This window comes from Dasypus novemcinctus, chromosome 7, assembly GCF_030445035.2.
Source record: "Dasypus novemcinctus isolate mDasNov1 chromosome 7, mDasNov1.1.hap2, whole genome shotgun sequence".
Lineage (NCBI taxonomy): Eukaryota > Metazoa > Chordata > Mammalia > Cingulata > Dasypodidae > Dasypus > Dasypus novemcinctus.
Window position 1 is genome coordinate 78,561,640 of NC_080679.1, and position 22,664 is coordinate 78,584,303.

General features: G+C 36.3%; 2 protein-coding genes across 10 annotated transcripts; one reads left to right on the forward strand and one right to left on the reverse strand.

Annotated features, from left to right (window-relative positions):
• Window positions 1–1,248: 1,248 nt before the first annotated feature.
• Window positions 1,249–21,690, forward strand: METTL5 (methyltransferase 5, N6-adenosine). Of its 8 annotated transcripts, none has more exons than XM_058300670.2 (7): window positions 1,249–1,755; window positions 6,592–6,706; window positions 7,085–7,263; window positions 8,022–8,104; window positions 10,944–10,995; window positions 12,410–12,477; window positions 14,341–14,782. In XM_058300670.2, exons 1-7 carry the CDS (start codon window positions 1,647–1,649, stop codon window positions 14,443–14,445), a joined length of 711 nt encoding a protein of 236 aa, XP_058156653.1. In that variant the 5' UTR covers window positions 1,249–1,646; the 3' UTR covers window positions 14,446–14,782. The 8 variants fall into 8 exon arrangements, with proteins under 8 accessions (XP_058156653.1, XP_058156654.1, XP_058156655.1 ...); XM_058300671.2 differs by having other exon boundaries at window positions 12,428–12,477; XM_058300672.2 differs by lacking the exon at window positions 14,341–14,782 and adding an exon at window positions 12,912–13,028 and having other exon boundaries at window positions 12,410–12,528.
• SSB (small RNA binding exonuclease protection factor La) lies at window positions 12,713–22,364 on the reverse strand. 2 transcript variants are annotated; one of them, XM_004460790.5, is made up of 12 exons: window positions 22,229–22,364; window positions 20,253–20,327; window positions 18,895–18,998; window positions 18,633–18,807; window positions 17,452–17,559; window positions 17,273–17,373; window positions 15,361–15,432; window positions 14,993–15,035; window positions 14,523–14,663; window positions 13,718–13,904; window positions 13,447–13,578; window positions 12,713–13,104 (listed from the first exon to the last, which is right to left on the reverse strand). In XM_004460790.5, the coding sequence occupies exons 2-12, from the start codon at window positions 20,316–20,318 to the stop codon at window positions 13,016–13,018; spliced, it is 1,218 nt and encodes a 405-aa protein (XP_004460847.1). In that variant the 5' UTR covers window positions 20,319–20,327; window positions 22,229–22,364; the 3' UTR covers window positions 12,713–13,015. The 2 variants fall into 2 exon arrangements, with proteins under 2 accessions (XP_004460847.1, XP_012381534.1); XM_012526080.4 differs by lacking the exon at window positions 18,895–18,998.
• Between the last annotated feature and the right edge of the window lie 300 nt (window positions 22,365–22,664).

The following is a 22,664-nucleotide window of genomic DNA, read 5'->3' on the forward strand; positions in this document are numbered from 1 at the left end:
TCATCTTGTTCCATCATCTTGTTGCATCAGTTCGGCACACCAGCCCATTGTGTCAGGTCCAGCCCCTTGTGTCAGCTCGCAGTCTTGCTCATGGTAGGCGGAGATCAAATGCTTGAGCCACATCTGCTTCCCTCCTCCTAGTTTCAAGCATGGCTTTTTTGGCTCAAACCCCTTGCTCAACCACCTCCCTCTCAACAGACAAAAATAACTAACAACTAGTATTTACTGGAAAAAAGAGCTTTACATACTAACTTTATGTGACAAAACTTTAAGTGCTAAGAACATCATTTGTACTAATGCATTTAATTCTCAAAACAGATAACTTCAAATTCTACTTCTCTGAGGAAAGAGCCTCAGACTCCACTCCCTCCACTTTGTCCTCATCTATTTTCTTTTTTCTTCCTTCAACAATGAAAAGAGGTGCCCATAACAATCCCTTTACCTGGCCCTTCAGAATCCTAAATCCGTCCAAAATCCCCTTCCTAGTATTTTAAGCCTTCCCCTCCTACTACCTCTACACCGTCAGAATTTACTTATGTTCAGGTCTCCTCTTAACTTAAAAAAATTAAAAAACATAAAACAAACAAAAAACCTCCCTTCAATCTTACTCTAGTTAAGCAGCAACCATTCTCACGCTTCTTTCCGTAGCCACGTTACTTAAGAATTGTTCATACTGACTCCTACTTCCTAAACTTCCATTCCCAATACCCCCACAAATTGGTTTCTGCTCCCACTCTATGAAAGCATTTGACACCACTTCCGATTCATTCACTTAAACTCTTCTTTGGACTTCATTGACAGATGCACCCCTGTGAGAGCTGAAGCAAGTGACAAAGTTTACCTAAAAAGAAGGAAAAAAGAAAAAAAAAAGCTAAGTGACAGTTCAGAAAAGAATGCGAACGGGGAAGGAAGAAAAGGAGAGTGGAAATCGCCACTTTTTTAAGAGGAAACTTGGGAGAATGGGCAGAAGAGTTTACACTAGGCCATAAAACAAAGGGACCATGGCTGGGATATACCCGTCATTTTCAACCTCTCTCTTCTCCCATCTCCTGAAAGCTTCAAGTGCTCAAGGCAAACCTTGATAATAACCGCTATGTGACAGGCAGCGAAGGCCGGGGGGGCTGCCAGGAGGGCAGGCTCTTAACCATAGCGCCTACAGGGAAGAGGCGCCCGGGCAACCAGCGGAACGCGAGCGTCGGGCTGGGGTTTCAGATCGGAGCGGGGACGCTAGGCTGGAGATGCGTTCGCGAGCGTGCGCTTCCGGTACGGGCCCAGGCGCGGGTGGCTTCTCCAGGTGCGGGGATATCACGTGAGGGAGTCAGACTTCAACCCAAGCCACCTCAGGCCTCCAAGGGGCCTGAGTGTGGTTGATAATACCCCAGAGGCGGGTCTGGAGCTGGCCGAAGGTGCGGGACCGGAAACTGCATCCACCGCGGTTATGGGAGAGGGGAGGACCGAGGGCGGAAAGCGCCTGGGCCGGGTATGCTCGGCGCGACCTGCATTCCGCGTTTCCGCCTGCCCAGATTCGTGGCCCTGAAAAAGGGTCGCGGGCGGGTGGAAACAAGTTCCTGATTAAAGAGATTTCTCCGCCGGTCCGGTGCAGTTAAACATTGCGTGCCCACAGTTTTTAAAGAAGAAAAGAAAAAATGAAGAAATTAAAGTTTAAGGAACTGGAGAGTCGCCTGCAACAAGTGGATGGATTCGTAAAACCCAAACTGCTTCTAGAACAGTATCCCACCAGGCCGCACATTGCAGGTAGGGTCGCGTGTAACCACGCCCTTGCGTCTATGGTTAGTCTTGTTTACTCGCTGGATGTCGAAAATGGTTGTTATTTGGATACAAGAATGTCTAGAAATTCTGCACCAAGATTACCTGTCACTTTAGAGAGGCCTTCCTTGATAATTCAGCTAAAGACATCCCCATACGGACACACAGGTTATCCTTTTACTGTTTGGTTTTCTGCACTGTCAGACATCTTTTTAATGTGTTTGTTTCCTTTCCCTCGTTAGACTATAAACTGCTTGAGGGCAAGGGATGTGTTGGTCTTGTTCACACCTGAATTCCCAGTGTCTAGAAAAGTACCTGGCACTGGTTAGGGGCTGAGTAAGTATTTCTTAAGGATCAATTTCCTACGAAAGTGCAAGGATTCCTGTGCTATACTCTGCTTTAGAATTGAATACCAAAGATGTTAACTGAGCTCCTGAGTTTAAAAAATCCAGAGTAGGTGTTACATAAAGATAACAATGCATTTCAGTTTTTAACAGGCTATCAGGGAATCAACATTGTTGCCTGATGCAAGAGATTTATACTGGGAGTACAGGAGAGAACACAGTAAAAACCATTTATATTTGATACATGTATTACCAGAGTCGTTGGGGAGCCTTAAGATTAGTCTGCAGAAGGCACGCACCTGCAATGAGGAATCTCTTCCAGATCCAACATGGTTCCACTTTAAGCTGCCAATGAAAATCAAAGACTACATTCCTACCTGAAAATATAGAACTGAAAAAATATATATGCATACAGCCAGGTAAAGCTACTGAAGCCACATAGACAAATTGTAAAGTGTGTCATTTAAATGAAACTAAAATGGGTGCTTGGATATTTTACAAATTTTCTGAATTTTATAGTGAGCGCTGTGGTATATTCATTTACTTGAGAGAATATTTCATGTTACAACTGGAACGGATTCCTCCTCTTGAAAGACTTCCCTGCTTCCCCACCATTAGATAATAATCTCAATTAAGAGGATTGCTGTTAAATATGAAAACATAATAAGTTATATGTCTATATGTGCTGTATTTCCCAGATTATGTGTTTGTGTATATATATATTTTTAATATGTTTTTAAATTGTTTAAATTTTCCACAGGCACATATTACTTTACTTTTAAATCTAAAAATCTGTAAGGCAAAAGCAAGCACATTTGCATTTCATCATTGGACACATTGTTATAGGAAATGATTATTATAAACCTCATAAAATTATATCATTTTTAGATAGCAAAATTTTATATTATTTTATGGCTGTGTGATTTTGTGATGTATTTAATGAAATTGCTTGAAAATATAACCAAGGCAAATGTACATTCAGAATTGCTTTGTGAAGTTACCGTTCTTTGTTTTCTTTTAAATTATTGAGCATGGACTTAATTTATCTAAAAGGGAACCAACGAAAGTGATAATGATAATGCATAATGCAATTGGGTATATATTCTTAATTTTTAAAAAAAGTTTTCCAAGTCAAAATAATATGTCACAGTTTGAAAACACCAAAAAGTACAGAAGGGCTTATAATAAAGTACAGGTGTCTTGCCATCCCTCTTCACCTCTAGCCCCACTCCTCAGATACAACTATAAATTATTTAAATTTCATTGTTTTAGTTATTAATTCCAAATTGCTAGATGTGTTTATACTTCTGTTTCTTGCTTTGTCAATTTTGAACACTCTCCATTGACTTCCTACAATAATAGGTGAAGATTTAGTTGATGTATATCATTTGCAATTTTCCTCTTCTTCCCCCCAAAACAATTACAATGTTAGTTTTATTCTTCTGTTGATTACTTCTCACTTTCCCCCCAAATAATTGCATTTTTATTTTTTTCCTCTGTGGATTGCCTTTGTGATTTTAAATAACATAGTTTGTTTCTTATAGTCTGTCTTTGAACAGTGAACTATTTTTTCCTCTGGAGGTTTTTAGGATCTCTGCAACCTGGGTGTGCTGAAATTTCACAGTAATTTCACATTGTAGGTGTGAGTCTTTTTTTATATGTACATGCTAGGAACAAAAGGAAATGTGGTCTGTTTCAATTTGAAGACTTAGTCTCTCTTGAAAGCTAAGAGATGCTCATCTACTGTTTCAGAGTATCTTTTGTTGTCTTTGATCTCTCTGGAATTCCTGTTAACTACATATTCAACCTCCTGATTAATCAATCCTCTGTCTCATCTTTCCTCTTATAGTTCCTGGATCCTTATTATGAAATGTGGAAGATTTCTATACCTCTTTTTTTTTCTTTCTTATGTACTGGGAATGGAACCTAAGATCTCATATGTGCAAAGCTGGCGCTCAACCACTGAGCCACATCTGCTCCCTCCATACCTTTTTCTTCTAACCATTCTTTTGAATTTTTTTTCAGCAAATGGTACATTCTTTCTTGCTGTCTTTCCAATGCCTTTTTTCTTTTCCTGCATTAAAAATCTTAAAATTCTGTTGAGAGTTTTAGTCATCACTTCCATTTTTTAAAAGTGCATATTTTAAAAACTAAAATCTTCAAACTGCCATGAAGGAAATGGTCTACAAAACATTCCTTCCGAAGCTTTTATGATGCATCATTATGAATTAGTATTTTAATATTAAACTTAAGTGACTAATTCAGACAATTAGTTCTAGGAGTCTTCTTTCACCAATGATTAAGACTGGGGTGGCAGATATTGTACAGGGTATTCATTTAGTCTGAATTTTCTGGGCAGACTTTGTTTTGTAGCAATGTATAAAAGTAGGAATACATTTTAGTGTTTGATTTAAGCAATGAGAAGTGTATGCCTTTTCGTCATTCTCCACAAATGTGGGCTTACTAATAACCACGTAAGCCTTGGCATCATTACTTGATATAAAGAATTTAGGGCCATTTTTCATCTTCTTATCTGTATTATGGTCAGTCTCCTTCAGCTAAGTGAACTTGTAAATACAGTGTGAGCACCATGATAACCCAGTACCATGCATAGCCAGCTTTGGTTTGGCTGGATGTCATGATCACCTAAGCACTAAAGCTGGAAGCTTCCACTGGTGGACTGTTCATCATCAGCCAGGTTGTCAAGATAAACGTCTTTGACACACACCTAACAATTTAGTCAATAAACATTTGCATAAAGTTTCACAGTGCATTTCAGTAGACTTTACTTTGAAGCAAGGGTGGCCACCATGTCTGATCTTAGATCACCAGTTTCCTTGTGAACCGTGGGTACAGTATGAACCCCACAAGGTTTGTAGACAACTTATAGGGGCAGATGGGAGAAATGGTTGGACAAGATGGGACAAGGTACAATCTACAGCTGCAGGCATTATAGCCACCCTTTCAGATGTCCCGTGAGCCAAGGCATATTAGCACTTAACTCTAGAATATTGTTATAATTCCAACCAAAAATTGACACAAAGCTATATGGGTTGAGGCCAATTTTCTCAATTTAGATGATTACTTCTTTAACGTCTTCTGGTAATAAAAACAATCAGTTGTTTCATACCCAGTATGTAATTTGCACATGGGTGTGCTCATTCTTTGAGATACCAGCTTCAAAGTCACTGACACCTGCAGCAACAATCAGGACAACACAGTCATCCTGAGGTGATTTTGATAAAACCTCTTGCTCTTGGAGCATCAGTGATGGCCAGTCCTTGCTGGATTCAGATAATGCACAGGGAGACATCAGTGGTGTTGCTTATGCTTAGCCTTCAGTTTACCCAAGACCCTTGTGGTATTTGAAAGATCTCTTTCCCATTTCAGAAGCTTTTGCCCTGCTTTCCATTGGCTCTTTTTATCAAGTCTACCTCATGCAGATTATGAACATATGTCTCTGTAGATCATGAATATATTTGCCTGAATATATGTCTGAAGGCTACATTATAAATGTAGCTTTTTTCTTTCCCCTTCCAGCTTGAGCTTATACCTCTGTTACAAAAAATTCTGTGCCCTTTTAATGTTAATGCTTGTTTGCTGTCAGTAGTTCCCAAAATTGTGGATTTCAGATAAATATAAAAAAATGTTGGAGGCTGATACAACACTGTCAAATTTATATTTTGACAAGGAAGAATATTTTTTAAAACTCGTTTACAGGCAGCGGACTTCGCCCAGTGGTTAGGGCATCTGTCTACCACATGGGAGGTCTGCAGTTCAAACCCCGGGCCTCCTTGACCTGTATGGAGCTGGCCCATGCACAGTGCTGATGCACACAAGGAGTGCCGTGCCACGAAGGGGTGTCCCACGCAAAAGGAGTGCGCCACATAAGGAGAGCTGCCTAGTGGGAAAGAAAGTGCAGCCTGCCCAGGAATGGTGCTGCACACACGGAGAGCTGACACAACAAGATGACTCAATGAAAAGAAACACAGATTCCCGTGCCGCTGACAACAACAGAAGTAGACAAAGAAGACGCAGCAAATAGACACAGAGAACAGACAGCCGGGGAGAGGGGGGGAGAGGAGAGAAATAAATAAATAAATAAATCTTTTTTTAAAAAAAACTCGTTTACAATCCTTCCATAAAATCATATTTTATCATGAAAGAAGGAACTATGTGTGTGTGTGTGGTATTGTTTTGAACAGCCTGAGGCAAAATAAAAACCGTTTTCTCATTCTTGACATCATCATCAGAGACTAGTGTTTGGAAACCACTGCAATGTGTTACCCTCTCTTTTGGTGCCTCTTGCTATAATACCAAGTTATTAAATCTTATTATATTTTCTTAATAATCTGGAACACCACTGGGGGTGGACTAAATAATGCAAGACTAAAGAAACTCCTGTAGAGTTATCTGCAGAAATTGGATTTTGGTCACCAGGTTGCTTACTTATTTCCTAATTTTTTTTTTTAATCTTTAGCTTGTATGCTCTATACAATCCATAACACATACGATGACATTGAAAATAAAGTGGTTGCAGATTTAGGATGTGGTTGTGGAGTGCTTAGCATCGGAACTGCAATGTTAGGAGCAGGGTAGGTGATCCAGTATATACTATTTGGGTATGGGGTGGCTTTAATAAGCATAAGTAGAATCAACTGAATTATATTTATGGTGCTCTATAAGATGAGGGGTGAGCAAGAATCTGATACTTCGTACATTTGGAATGGACAGTAGATGAACACAAACAATAAAAATGGTAAAAGAACCAATTGCCTCCCTGTTATAAAGAACCTGCTTCTAACCTCTTGCCAGAATAGGATATCATACTATTAAAGAGCAACACTCACCAGCTTTTAATTATTTTGCTAACTGGGATAAAAATGTATATGGTAAACCAGGTATCATATTGTTGTTGCTTTAACATAGGATATAAAAGTAACCACTCTTTGTATGTGTTTTTTTATTTATAGATTGTGTGTTGGATTTGACATAGATGAAGATGCATTGGAAATATTTAATAGGAATGTTGAAGAATTTGAGTTAACAAATATTGACATGGTTTTAAGTGATGTGTGCTCACTATCTAAAATGTCCAAATCATTTGATACAGTAATTATGAATCCTCCCTTTGGAACAAAAAATAACAAAGGTTAGTAACAAGAATCAGGTATACTGGTATTTGTAGAAAATGTAAGTTTTTAAAAACCATTTCATGATTGTTTGGGTTAGGTAATTTTTATAACCGTTCATTAAATAAGCTAGTCTCTTACCTGGATAGTAATTACAATTTCAATTTCAGTTTGTTTAATGCACAGCTTGACAATCGACTTTTCCAATCTCAGTCTAGTTTTCCAAATTTTACATTAAGTAAAATTTTTGTTAATTATCTCCATTTGTTTTCAGGAATGATTTGCCTAACCCCTATGAATGATTATGAAACCTATAAAGGATTTTATACAAAATTTCAGAACCTGTTTTGTATGCCTTAACACACCCAAGGGTTTTAACATGTGTTCATCAGTAATAGTGATTCACTGTTGCTATTAATTTTGTGTGTGCTGTGGGCAAGGAGGGTTGGGGTAAGAGAAAGAAAAGACACATATTGTTTAAAAAGCTCCCCTCTATGATTATGATTGTTGTTCTTCCTGTTTCCTTTTCCCCTCTTTGAAAGTCAAAATTTTGGAATGTATTTTTTACTCTAGCCTCATTTAACCAAGACAGTATAATTCTAGTTGTATTCTATTAAGCTTAAAAGAATGTTTTTATTTATTTGTACTCTCTTTTTGCAGAAAGATTTTTAAGTGGTTATTTTAGAGTTTGGAAAAAATGTTTCTAAATGTTTGTTATTCTTTTAATCTTCTTCAGGCATATAAATGTAAACAGAAGCTTTTTTCCTACTTTTCACAGGGATAGATATTGCTTTTCTGAAGACTGCTCTGGAAATGGCAAGAACAGCAGTATATTCTTTACACAAATCCTCAACTAGAGAAGTAAGTTCAAATCATCATTATATTGTGTCATTTATTTTTAAATTCATGGCAGTGTTTTAAGGATTTGCTGTGAATACCAAATACCAGAGTATCCATTTCTCCTGACCTTTTTAACATCTGGCATTTAAGATACTAAATTTTCCCTTCAACTTAGTAGCATCTCTGATTAGCTTTCTTCCATCCTGTATAGTTAGCTTCTTTTGGTCAGAGATCTCTTCAGACAGGAAGTGTTGGCAAAAGAGACTGTAATTCAGAAGTAGAAAAGTGTAGTCTAACTAGGCTTTCCATATGTCTTGGTTTGCCTGAGTAAGTCCTGGTTGAGGACTTTCCCGTGTCCCCATGTGGCCCAGTAGGCTTAAGGGAGGCAGTTAAGCCTGGGTTTATTTTTGCTTTAGCTTTTTATTTTGAAATAATTTCAAACTTACAAGACAGGCGCAAAAATAATTTATGAAAAAAAATTTATGACCGATAGAGAACTCCAATATACCCCCCATATCCAGATACCCAGATTTACCAACTTTTACCACTGTGCCACATTTGTTATATAATTCTATCTATTCTTTAAACATGTGAGAGTAGGTTGTACACATCATGCTCCTTGAGTACTTAATTCTTCCATGTTTATTTCCTAAGGGGAAGGATGGTCACTTATTTAACCTCATTACTTAGTTATTGAGTTTCAAGATATTTAACATTGAGATAAAGCACACAGTCTATGTTCCATTTTTTTTCAGTTATTCCAGTAATGTCCTTTTGGGCCATTTTCTGTTCCATTATTAGATCCAGTCTAGGACCATGCATTGCATTTAATTTTAACTATCTCTTTAGACTCTTTTTCAAATGTGGAAACATATATACCTCATAAGTTTTCCCATCGCAGCCTCTTCCAACCATACAACTCAGTGAGATTAATCATATTCACAATGTTGTGCTACCCTCACTGCTATCCATTTACAAAAAACTTTCCATAACCCATAATGGAAACCCTGCACCTATTATGCATTCACTCTCCATTCTCTCTCTTCTCTACCCTCCACCTTTGGTCATGTATACTCTTATTTTCTGTCTCTCTTAATTTGCATATTCTAGCTAGTTCATGTAAGTGGAATCGTATATCTGTCTTTTTGTATCTGACTTATTTCACTCAACTTGTCTTCAAGGTTCACCTGTGTTGTAGCATGCATAAGTACTTCATTCCTATTTACAGCTAAATAATACTCCATCCATGTTTTGTTTCTCTCTTCATCAGTTATGGACATTTGAGTTGCTTCCCTCTTTTGGCTGTTGTGAATAATGCTGCTATGAACATTGGGTGTACACATATCTAACTATAGACCCTTGCCTTTAAAAGTGCTTGGTTCTCTACCCATAACATAGATACATTTGATTAATTTTAAATATTCACCACCACATCAAATTTATTATTCCAATGGCAGTGGATAGAGTAAATTTTTATTAGAACTATTTAGGTGAAAAATAAGTATCCTGGCACATATGCTAATAGCTGTGCGATGCTCAAAGCTGTTGCATGCAATGTTGTACCTCATCAGGCATCATGAGAATTTAAGTCTTGACTGTAGTTAGATTTAACAACATGGACACTATCCTTTTAATGTTTAGCCCCAGCCTGACCCCATTTGTTGTTTTACATCTCTGCCAGACCAATCATATTCCACCGTATAATCTAGTATCTAAAACCTCTTTTCACTAACCTTAGGACTCATAGTAAAGAAGTGCCATCATAATTTATTTCTCATAAAGTTATCAAGGATCTTAAGAGTCCATTAAATTACAGTATTATTTGGGTTAAAAAATCTGTCTCCTTATACAGAAATTCTAGATCTCAAAGTAGGGGGGAAAAAAAGATCAGAACTAGAATTATCTTTAAGTTCAAGAGAAATCTACAAGCACAAGCATTAATGCCAGTATTATTTAGAACAGAAAAATTAGAAACTAAAATGTTGGGGAAAACTAAGTATTTTACCAATCAACTTGATGCCAGTTAAAAACTATTATTATGAAGACTAACCAACTTGAACAGAATGTTTAAAATAATACCAAATATTGATATCTCTATCATTTTTAGAAAATTGTGTGCATATTTTAATCTATTTAGGGGGTTATGTGCAACATTCCTTTTTCATTTCCATTAATGTCAGAATAGTGTATATTACTTTTTAAATTATATATTACTTTTTAAAATTCATAAATCAAGATCTTTATAATACATAACCAAAAAAATAATTTATGATTTAAGACTTTTAGTACTATAACAGCTAGCATATTTGATGCTTAGTGTGCCTACATGTTAAGGGCTTTACCCAGTCCTCCAGAGCAATTCAATGCAAGATACCATTATCACCCTTATTTTAGAGATTAAGAAACTAGGTAGAGAGAGTAAGTAAGTTGTTTAGGGTTACATAACTAGCAAGTGGCAGAGCTACAGTTCAAATGCGGGTAGTCTGTTTCAGTCATGGTCTTAACTACTGTGTCATACTGTCACTGTATTTTGTGTGTGGATATCGATCTGTGTTAAATGGTTTCTAGAAGGATAGCTGGATATTGTATTAATGAAATAACGTAAAAACTTTGTAAGTACATTATGCACTTTGATGGATTTCTGAAAAGCCTTAAACATTTGGATTTACTTATATAATTTGGTCCATATTGTTAAATGTATTGAAATGGCCTGTTTTTAAAAAATTTCCTAAAATACTATTCATCCAATTGAAGCATTTACAAAGGTCTAAATTCTAACTAAATTTTTAAAAGTTCAGCAACTTACTATCAAGTATTAATAAAAGAACAATTTAATGATTAATATGTTATTTATGTTCAGCATATTCAAAAGAAAGCTGCAGAATGGAAAATCAAGATAGATATCATTGCAGGTAAGGCAATGGAATTTTTATTTTTTACAAAACAAATTCCAACCCTAATTACCTAAAATGGCCAATATGCATGAGCCCAACTAAAATTTTTATTTAAGGGTAGGGTACTAAGGAAAAAAAGCACTTTAAGAAAATCTGTTTTTTCTTTGTGACAAAATGTGGAAGTTGGAAATGAAGCAAAGGTATGGTGAACATGTATACTTTACCTGAGACTATCCCAATTTATGCATTTTACTGAAATTTTCTACTAATGCCTAAGTATTTGGTGCTCCAGGTTTAGACAAAACATGTAGCATTCCAGTGACTGAGAGTATGGGCATGGACTTGGAAAATGCCACCAGCAGACAAGTATAAGAACTGCCTGATCACCTTTCTATTCCAATTAGATAATTGCCCCTGGAGTCAAATAATATTGAGCAATTAAAACATCATAAATTAAGACTTTAAAATTGGGGCGTAGGATGCAAATATCCACACAATGATTAAATCATATTTATTATTATTAGTGAATTGGATAGTATTCACAAACATCGAAATGGAAAAAGCATATAAGTATAAGCTAACTATAATTCAAATCCGAATAACTTTGAAAAGCCTGAAAGAAATGCAAGAGAAAATGGTTTTTACATGATAATAAACTAACCATTAATTGGCAGTTTGGTGTTACACATAAAACTAGATTATTGGTCATAATTAGTAATGTCATGTGTAAGAAGTTCTGTTGGTATTTTTATTATATTTAATATTGTTTATGCCTTACCTAGTTTTAGGTATATGCAACATGTAGGAGTTCTAATAGTATACCAACTCAGAGCCTTGCTACTCCAAGAGTGGTCCGCAGACCATCAGCACTGACATCCTTTGGGAATTTACAGAATCCCAGAATGAACTACTTGCACATTAAAATTTGAGCTCTGACCTAGAGGGTTAGAATTTATATGCAAAAAAATAAAGGATATTAAGGTAGGCTTATTGCCACCCTCTATACGGATCAGTTTTAAGAATTTAAAGAACATACATTGTTCTTTAAAAGAATATGAAAAAGCGGTTTTCATTTGAGAGCTCTATAGGAAAGCAATTAGCTGTTTACTCATTACTAAAATAAGACCAGAACTTTTTGAAATCAACATGTTATGATTAAGTTAGCTTTAGATTATCAGGAAATTAAAAATGGAAAGGTACTGTCATTTTCATTTTTTTGTCCATTTGTTATTCTTCTAAACTCCTCCCCATAACAAAATTTCAATATGAATTGACCAAAATAGCAGAACTGCCAACCTCAGTTTGCCATGGCTAACTTTGGGGATATATACCAAAGCAGTTCTTGGACGAGTAAAACTGTCAGTATTCTAAAATGGTTTATCAGCATTTAACCAGGGTGGTAAATGTTTGGAAATGCAATTTTTATCCTTAGATGGCTTTTGTTTTACAGAACTGAGATATGACCTTCCAGCATCATACAAATTTCATAAAAAGAAATCAGTAAGTCTCTTGATTCTGGCCTGACTACATTTCAGTATAAAAAGCATTGTAGTAAGTCATTATTTATTCTGTTATCAGGTTTCCTGGGTATATATAAGAAAGCCTAGGTGATATGGTGAGGTAGATTTGATAGGTATCTGTAGGATGGGCTAATCTAAACAGCCAAGATTGTGGTTTACACTGAAAGTTCATTCTCGAATGCTTTCGGCACATAAAGGAAAAAATAACTTTTAAGTTTTTGCTGTTTATATAGTATATATTTTATTAGTTTGTACTAATACATTCTCATATTACAAAGGCAATTTAGTGGAAGAAACTTCCCTTTGATATTTGAATCATTGGAAATAACACAAACAGAAGAACTATACATTTAAAAAAATCCTCAACTGGATGACAAAACAAAAAAAGACAAACAAATCTTTCCTTTCTTACAGGTGGACATTGAAGTGGACCTAATTCGGTTTTCTTTTTAAAAACCTCCAAAGAAAAAAGCAGCTTAAAATCTAATTAAAATGAATTAAAAAATTTGTTTACTAAGCTACTGGTCTCCAGCACCATTTTCTGTTTTCTGTTGTTTTGATGCAGGTTCTTCCTTGTCTGCTTCTTCTCTTGCTCTTTTCACTGTTCCTATTCAATAGCAGAATTAACTTGTTAATTCAATGTACAGTATGTACACAGTGAACTTGTTAAATAAATTCAATGTAAGTATTAACTCCCAAACTTTTTAAAAAGATTAGCAACTTCTTCCCTACACCAATAAGAAAAGGCTTCTCCTTTAGTACATACCTGCTCTCTAAATTTATCTTCCAGATATCCTTGTCTCCCATTTGTAAGTTAGCATAAACAGCGTATATCACAAAAACCCCAGAAATGTCCCTTGAAAAACGATATCCCTGTTCTTTCTTGCAAAAAATTTATGAAAGTAGAAATTTCCCATGAAACTACAGAAAGACTTAGAAAAAAACTTACCAGCTGCACCATTTTCATTACGTTCCTCATCACTATCAAACTTAGTTTTCTTGCCCTGAAACTGTACTTTTCCTTTAACAGACCCAGCCTGGGTAGCTTTGTTTCCCTTTCCTTTTCCTTTAAATCTGCGACCTATAGAAACATAATTGAGAATCTAGTCAAGAAAAATTTTTAATCTCTTAAATATTGTTTTTTGGACATTGATTAAAAGTTTTACTCAAAACAAATAACCATACTGTCTAAGAAAACTCTGAACAAATGAACAAATGACCTTTTGACTTCCATTTGTTTAGGGATTCTTGTTGATCTTCTATGATTTTTTTCAATGCTTCTTTCTCCACCTCTCCTTCTAGAACTTCCCACGTCACATCTTTGTTTCTTAATTGTAAATTACCATTATTTGCATCTTTGGCTTTATCCAGTGCTTCTTTAGCTTTTTCTTTAAATAGAATTATTCCCTACACCAAAGACAAAAAAATGAAAGCCACATCGTTAGTTTTTAGTCCCAGAGTTAACTCAGTTACTTAAAATATTTTTCATACTAATCTCCTATATATACCATTACCACTTTCAATAAACTTAACTGATGTTAGAAAAGGAAAGCTACAAAAATTAACTTGCAGTTTTCAATACCAACAGCAATTCATAGTATAATTTGGGGGGAAAAAGACATCACATCCAGGTGACAGCAATAACAAAATGAGAAGTAAATGATCAAGTATAGACTATTTTCATGAATATAATAATTTTTTTTTTTTGAGGTACCAGGCCAGGGATTGAATCCAGGACTTCTTATGTGGGAAGTCAGTGTTCAACCAGTGAGCCATAATGGCTCCTGAGCTGGTGATTTCATTTTGTTTGCTTGTTATTTCGTTTTTTTGTTGTTGTTTTTAGGAAGCTCCGGAACCGAACCTGGGACCTCCCACATGGGAAGCAGGTGCTCAACAGCTTAAGCCACATCTGTTCCCCCATAAATACATAAATTTTTTAAAATGCTAATTTCATCTTCCTAAAAGGCCAGGATTTTTTTATGGGTTTTTAAAACGACTGCAAAAACCACGTGAATGTTTCCAAACCTCTTTTGCGCCTCTGACAAAGTCTATCCATTTTATTTCACCATGACTTGAGAAAAGGATGTGCAGATCTTCTCTACAAGTCTGATCATCTAAGTCACCTGAAAATTTCAGCAAGCATCCAACCTTTTCTTCTAGAGATCTCTAAAAAAATGTACAAGGCAATAAGAAATTTTTAAAAAGCAACCACAAATCAGAAATAACTGACAATTCTACACCTATGAAAAGGAAAAAGCTAGAAATTAAAGTGCTCTTTTAAAGTATTACATGTTTTCCTTTTCATTCTTTATTCTACTGATTTTAAATGATTTAATTTCTTCTATAAGTGATATTTAGTTTCTTATAAACTGCATACATCTGGTTACTAAACTAAACTTTCTAGGTAAGTAGTAATTTAGGCATTGTTATTTGTATATTACTTTAGCACAATGGCAACTATATATTTCTTAGATACCTGTAATAAATATCATTACCATTTCAGCATCTTCTGCCAACTTCTGTTTTTCTTCTTGCTCTCTACAAATAAAAATGTTGTAATTAGAACTTGTTTTAATAAATTAAATCCCAATAAAGTTAACCTTGATCATAATCACTAAACTTCTTAATAACCAGTCAATCTTCATATTTTCTGACTATTCAATGCTAGGCTGCAACGTAACGAGGCCCTAAGATTATCAAGGCAGCGGAAGACCGCAATGTTTTTCACCACCAAAAGGCCTATTACCACCCATTTCAGAGCTCATCAGCAGCTCTTGCCAGAGCCACTTTAATCTATCCCGTTCAAACATTTAAGGAATTAAAATATGTTATGACTAGTTCAATGTGTTAGTAGTACACTTACTGTTTAGCTCTTAATTTAGCTTCCACTTTATTTTGTTTTCTTTCTTCATTCTTTTTTGCAAAATAATCTTCCCTAAAGGACACAAAATATGGACGCTAGGTTCATGAAAACAAAGATAAGACTATAAATTATTTTGAATGATTTAAGACATGCATTAGCCGGGAATGTTAAATTTTCTACAACATATTTGATTTCCAAAATATCCAAAATATGCCAAGGAAATGATTACTCTTATGTTGTTTCTTTTTCAATAAATAGCTTTATCGAAATATAATTCACATACCATAAAATTAACCTTTTTAAAATGTATAATTTATATGATTTTTAATGTATTCAGTATTTTATGATCATTCTCACTATCTAATTTCAGAACATTTTCATCACCCCAAAAAGAAATCCCATACTTGTTAGCAATCTCAGGTTGGTTTTTAGTTATCATTTAAGTACAGGAAAAAAAAAAAAGTTAACCAGAAGTCATATAATACTTGAATGTTTCAGTGTATTGATTTCACAAAAGATGGGAAGCAGACTTGGCCCAATGGATAGGGCATCCGCCTACCACATGGGAGGTACACGGTTCAAACCCCCGGCCTCCGTGACCCGTGTGGAGCTGGTCCATGCGCCGTGCTGATGCGCACAAGGAGTGCTGTGCCACAAGGGATGTCCCCCACGTAGGGTAGTCCCACGCACAAGGAGTGCTCCCCCTAAGGAGAGTCGCCCAGCACGAAAGAAAGTGCAGCCTGCCCCAGAATGGCACCGCACACAGAGAGCTGACACAACAAAAAGAAACACAGATTCCCAGTGCCGCTGATAAGGATAGAAGCGGTCACAGAAGAACACACAACAAATGAACAGAGAGCAGACAACGGGGTGGGGTGGGGCAGGGGAAGGGGAGAAAAAGAAAAAATAAAAAATTTTTTTACAAAAGAAAAATTCCTAAAATCCCTGAGCCCCAAGAATGAAAGCAATTATGAAAAGCAGTTTAAAAAAATAATTTTGAATACATGCTACAGCATGGATGAACCTTGAAGATATCGTGTTATGTGAAATAAGCCAGATACAAAAGAACAAATGATCTCACATGAAATAACTAGTATATAGAGACAGAAAGACCACAGGATACCAGGGGTGTGGGTGTGAGTGAGGAATGGTGGGTGAGGAATGAGAAGTTAATACTTAATGGGTATAGTTTCTATTTGGGGTGACAGAAAAGTTTTGGTAATGGACGGAGAAGGTAGCAAACAATGTGAATATAATTAACACCACTGAATTATATACTTGAAAGTGGTTAAAACAGGAAATGTTATGTTGCATATGTTACATTATTAAAAAGCTTTTTTAGCAAGGCAAATGAAAAAATAATTGAGGGTTGAACACCAATAGCATAATCCACCACAGTGCATCTATAAGGTAAGGTACAAAGCATTTAGAAGATTATGTTTTGCAAAAGTAAGGAACTGTGAGGCTACAACTAACTTCATGAAAATGCTCTAGTTCATTTTCATTTTTAGATATACATAGATAAATACAAATATATACATATATATTTTTTAAAGAATGTGAACCAAATTCTCTTAACAATCTTTTTTACTATATAAAAATACAGGTATATATAGCCTACGAGAAACAGATGAAACTATGATTTTTTTCCCTAGTCACATGAGAGGCCCAAATTTTACTATAAAACTTCTTTTAACCTCCTTTATTGTTAATGAAAAGGCACAAAGAAAGCCTTCCTTATGGTATTAAAGGACTAATACAGTTCCCACTGAACAAATTTCAAGCATTTCCTAAGGAATGCCTAAGGATAGTAAAAATACTGCCTTTGTAGGAATGTTAGTCCATCTTATTTATCTGTGTGTCAAGTCCCTATAACTTAAGCAGCCAGAGGGAGCACCAGCAAAAAACTTACTTGAAAAGTATTAGCAGGTCTGTATCTTTGTACTTCTGGCCAGAGGTCTCTACAAACTTCTTAGCAGAATCAACACTATCAAACACAGCAAATATTGATCCCTATAAAAAGGCAGCATTAAAAGTTAGATCACTATATTACACCCCTTGAAAAAAGACTATAACTTCATATAATCATACCTTAAATGCTTTGTGCAATGTTCTTCTCATCTGAATATTTAGTACTTGACCTTTATCTTCTAACCATTCTTTGATGTCATCAAGGGTTGCATCAGTTGGGAAGCCTTTCTGTGAAGAGCAGGAAGAAATGTGAAAATAATGGCTTCTCAGGTAAACAAGTCACCAGAAATTCACTCATTTTATCTGCAAATGAACCCAGGACATACCTACCTATCTATCCATCTCTTTCTATCTATTTACCTTTATTTTCTCTCTCTCATGCTTTTATAAGCCCTGTTTAGAGCCCTTATTCTCTAATGCAATAAGAGAGACTCATTTATCTGCAATTTGCTTCAAAATAATCCAGTTAGGGACAGAGACAGTCTTATTCATGTGTTAATAACTGTTGAAGTCAGGTGATAATATAACACACACTATACATTCTACTTTCGTTGTTTGTAATTTTCCATGAAAATTTTTAAAAAATTCATCTGCTAAAGAAAATTGCCATCATATTTAGCTGCTAATAAATAAGAATAGCTAATATACAGTGGGATTTACTATATACCAAAGATTTTGATAAATGTTCTATGGTCTTTTTCATTTAATTCTCACAGCAGTTCTATAAGGTAGATTATAACCCCATTTATGAAGCTAGGGTTTAGAGAGGTTAAGAACATTGTCCCTGGGAAGCAGAGGTGGCTTGGTTCCTGGTGCCTCCTAAAGAAGACTGAGCTGGCACGACAAGCAAGTGCAGTAAGTGACACAAAAAGATGATGCAACGAGAGACACAAGAAGAACATAATGAGAAACACAACAAAGCAGGGAGCAGAGGTTCCCAGTATCTCCTAAAGAGGACAAGCAGGACAGCAAGTTGGCTCGACAGGCAGGCGTGGCAAGCTGACGCAACAAGATGATGCCAACAAGAGATACGAGGGAAAACAATGATAGACACAACAAAGCAGGGAACGGAGATCCTGGGTTCGGTTCTAGTGCCTCCTAAAGAAACAAAAATGAACAGACACAGCAAGTGCAAACTAGGAAGGGGTGGAGAGAAAAAAAAGTAAATCTCTCTAAGAAAAAAAGAACATTGCCCAAGGACCTATAATGAATGGGTGGTCAAGCTCTAATTCCTGAGGTCTTATTCTTATCTGCTCTAATATATTTAGAGATATACCTAAATGCATTAAAGGTTCACTTACAATATAAACCGATCTGTTTTTTACATCATTTTTATACTCATCAGTCACTTCAGGGAGAGGTTTGCTTGGAGACCTTCTGATTTTAGTTTTATCTTCACTTATTTCCATGAGTTCTGCCTTTGATTTGCTCAGTGCTTCTACTATTACATTAAAGTCTGTTGTTAGACGGTTTAACCTAAAGAGTATATATAAAATCATTGGAATACTTAATAATAACACTTGTTAACAGAAAACCTAAAGATGATTTTAAAAAGGTTTTTACCTATTGAATTTTATCATTATCTCCAAAGGTACCCAGCCTTCATCCAGTTTGATCTGTTCCTTTAAAAATTTGTCCCGTGGCAAATTAAAGTCACCAAAATAATACTGGAAGACAAATGTATTTCAGGCCATGATACAATATTGACTCCAATCCTAGAATTTTTTAAATTACCAAAACACTACCAAATTCTATTTTTTAAGAATTTATGTCATGACTTACAGGAGGCAATAAGCAGCAATAAACATTTCCCCCTAAATATACTATAATAAAATATTTATAAGTTAACAATAAAACTAAAATGGCAATTACCAAAACAGTATAACTGACATGACAATCAAGGGTAAAAACAGCCCTAAAATAAATTTTAAAAATATAAGTATCTAATATATGAAGAAAAGCTTGTTGCAGATCAGTGTGGATAGAAAAGTTGGGTTTTTTTAAATGGAATAAACTGGTTAATCACTAATTTGTAAGTTAAAAACATAAAAGGTAAAGGTTTATCTAATTTGAGCAGAGGTACTCTTTCTTATGTAAAGGCAAAAGAAAAAAAAAAGCTATACATGAAAAGCCCCAGTTATGATTACTTGAAATGCTAAAAAGTAACATAAAAGGTGAACACAAAAGCTTGCTAAGAAGTCTTACAAATTGGGGGTGGGTATGGGGATTCTTAACAGAAAAATGGGCATGAAGAAAACAATTACAAAAAGAACTGTACAATAAACATTGAAAAATTCAACCTCACTGTTAATCAGAAAAATGCAATTTAATGTAATGAGCCAGCATTTTTCACCTAACAAATTGGCCAAAATTCTAAAAATGAGAATAACTATGATTAGCCTGACTGAAGAAAAATACACAAGTAGACAGGTAAACTGGCCACAGGTATCAAAAGTTCTAACCCTGTGGCCAGTACATCTCCTTGGAATTTTATCTTAAATCAGTAAACATGTTTACTAAAATTTATATATAAAATTATTTATATAAAACTATTATAGCTAAAACACTGGAGATATCCTACATATTAAATAGAGAATTGGATAAATTATTGTTGACATAAAACTAAAATGCATCCTCTGTTTGGTGGAGGAAAAATAAAATTGTTAGTCTAAGCACAGACCAAAGTATGAAAGAATACGCTAACTTCTGAAATGTTTTTGGCCCTGGATTTCAAACTGGCTCCATCAATTAAAAAGCAAAACTATATATTGTTATATGTTAATCTATTTAAAAGAATCAAAGGTAAATAAAATGTTGAATATATCAATATATTCAAATCAAATTATTTTGTGTTTGTTTTGAGGCTCTAAATTTCCTTTCAGGAAACCTGTTTTCGAAGTTTAATAGCACAAGTATCATACCTCAATTTGATGACAAATTTTGGCCTCCAGGGCAGCCATTTTTTCATTATCTCCATTCTCAGCCATTGTGGCAACCTGAAAATTTCCCAAAATGGCATAAAGAGATTATTTTTCTCTAAAATATATATATGTCAAGACCAGAAAGATAATTTTTAAAAATTATCAACATCCCATTGTTTCCTTAAAAATAATGTGTCCATTATTATGTTGTTACTCTAGTCAATCCTTAAGTATCTTGACAAAGCAAAACTTTGAAATAAGTGATAGAAAACTGAAAACTATTGAAAATCTACTCCCCTTTCGGTAAGTGACTGCCCAGTCTTCTATAACAAAGCCACTATCTTAACTTAGCTGGTCAAGCAGCCTTTAGGGAGAAAATTCTCTTCAACCACTTTTTCCAGCATTAAGCAGATCGCTATTTGTCAAAAAAAAAAAGAAAGAAAGAAAAAAAAAAAGCTTATTTACCAAAAACTTATCAGCAAAGTTTAGATACCATAACTTCAATGTGGGGGAAAAACGTTCAAATATTTCATGAGGCTGGGGAGAGGGTAGAGTAGATGCTGTACAACATTAACAAACATGAAAATGAAAATATGAGAGCATGGGGACACCAAAACAAGATTAAACTGGGAGGTATGCCTATTGATTCACTAAGATATTTATTAGCCTTACAGCGTTTCCTGTTTCACATCCCTGGCAGTAGTATTGCAAAAAGAATTGAGACTGTGAGGTTGGTTTGCCATGAATCAAAAACCAAGTTCTCTGCCTGCAAATTAGTTGCTCCCAGTGCTCTACTCAACTACCTCTCATCCACATTGTACAAAAACATTAATATGATCTCATCAAACTAACCAGAATATGCAAATTTAAAGGGAAAGAAGACTACAAGTACCAGGGGTGAAGGTGGGGTTACAGAATGAGGAGTTAAATGCTTAATGGCTACAGAGTCTCAGTTTAGTATGGGCAAAGTTTTGGTAATGGATGGCGGTGATGGTAGCACAAAGCTATGAATATAATTAACATCAATAAATTGTATACTTGAAAGTGGTTAAAATTGTAAATGTTATGTTTTATATACGTTAGCACAATAAAAAAGAAAAACTCATCAAGGATATCTGTTTGCCATTAATTGCCTTCAGTGATGAACTATCGTTGATACACTTCCTGGAGGTTTGCTTGATGCATCACTGGAAGCTCTTGAATGGGAATTTGCAGTGTACAACGCACTACTGAATTTGCTCACTCTTAGGCATTAGTCTGTCTGCCACAATCTATACAAAAGAACTATTTAATACCTAAGAGGCTTTTTAGCCTACCTAATTTTATTTTAATACCTTGTTTCATCGAGTTTCCCAAAATGTACAACTAGAGATGAAATATTGCTCACGCTTTCCTGTTTTATACAGCAGACGCCTTAAGGTGAGTGAATGAGGACCCTAAAAGCCAAGGAGGGTGACGCCTCGGGAAGACCTGCGGCTTCACCTCTCCGGCTCTGGCTAGTTCCAGTTTCAGTGGGACCCTCCGGCATTTATCCCGCGCCAACCTCCCCAGAAACTTTCGCAGATGGCCCAAAGCATCCACGTTCGGCAATATTAAAAGACGGTGTACCGGTCCGTCACCTGAAAGACGTGGTGGGGATGCGGGCAGCCTCTGCCCAGAAGACCTCACCAGAGGCCTGTCCTAAAGCAACCACTGGCTCGCCTGGGCCCCAGCCACGTGCGAGAAACCAAAGCTCCCGCAGTCTTCCCAGGGGCCGGCTCCGAGGCTCTGCCGCGGCCCGGGATCCCTCCGCTCCGTTGCCCAGCGCACCCCATCGGGCTGCGGCCCACGCAACGTCTGGCGCGGCCCGCTCCCCCGGATCCTGAGGAAAGCGAGGGGCAGAGATGCCGCTCGTGAAGCAGCGAGGAAAAAGGCGCCGTCGCGCACTAAGCAAAGCACCTTTTGTACCGTCTCATCAGCCACCGAGAGTTGCTCACCTTTAGGGTCCTGGTGTCGCACTGCCGCGCCACAGGATCACTAGCAGCCACAGCCTGAACGTCCAACGTCTCCGAGGTGGGCCTAACGCGCTAAAGATGGGGGCCGACCCAGCAGCCTCTGCGGCGCGAGTGGGCAGGACTTCGGGCAGGCTTGCGCGGGAGCCAAGCTCTGAGCATGCGCACTGGCTATTGACTCCTACGGCCGGCGGAATCCCGCCCTCTCTCGGAGGAAACCTGAAGACATTGCTGATTGTTGGCTGACAGCTTTCAGTTTCTGCGGGGATAAATACTCATTTAAAAATGTTTCCCTACGTCATTTGTATCCCCAGCCGTTCCTCTGGATCTCCATTCATATGAAGTGTTTGGCTTTCTTTCAGATTGTGCTTTGAAAAAAATCAATCTGAAAAAAGAAAAGCCATACACTTCATCCAGAAGA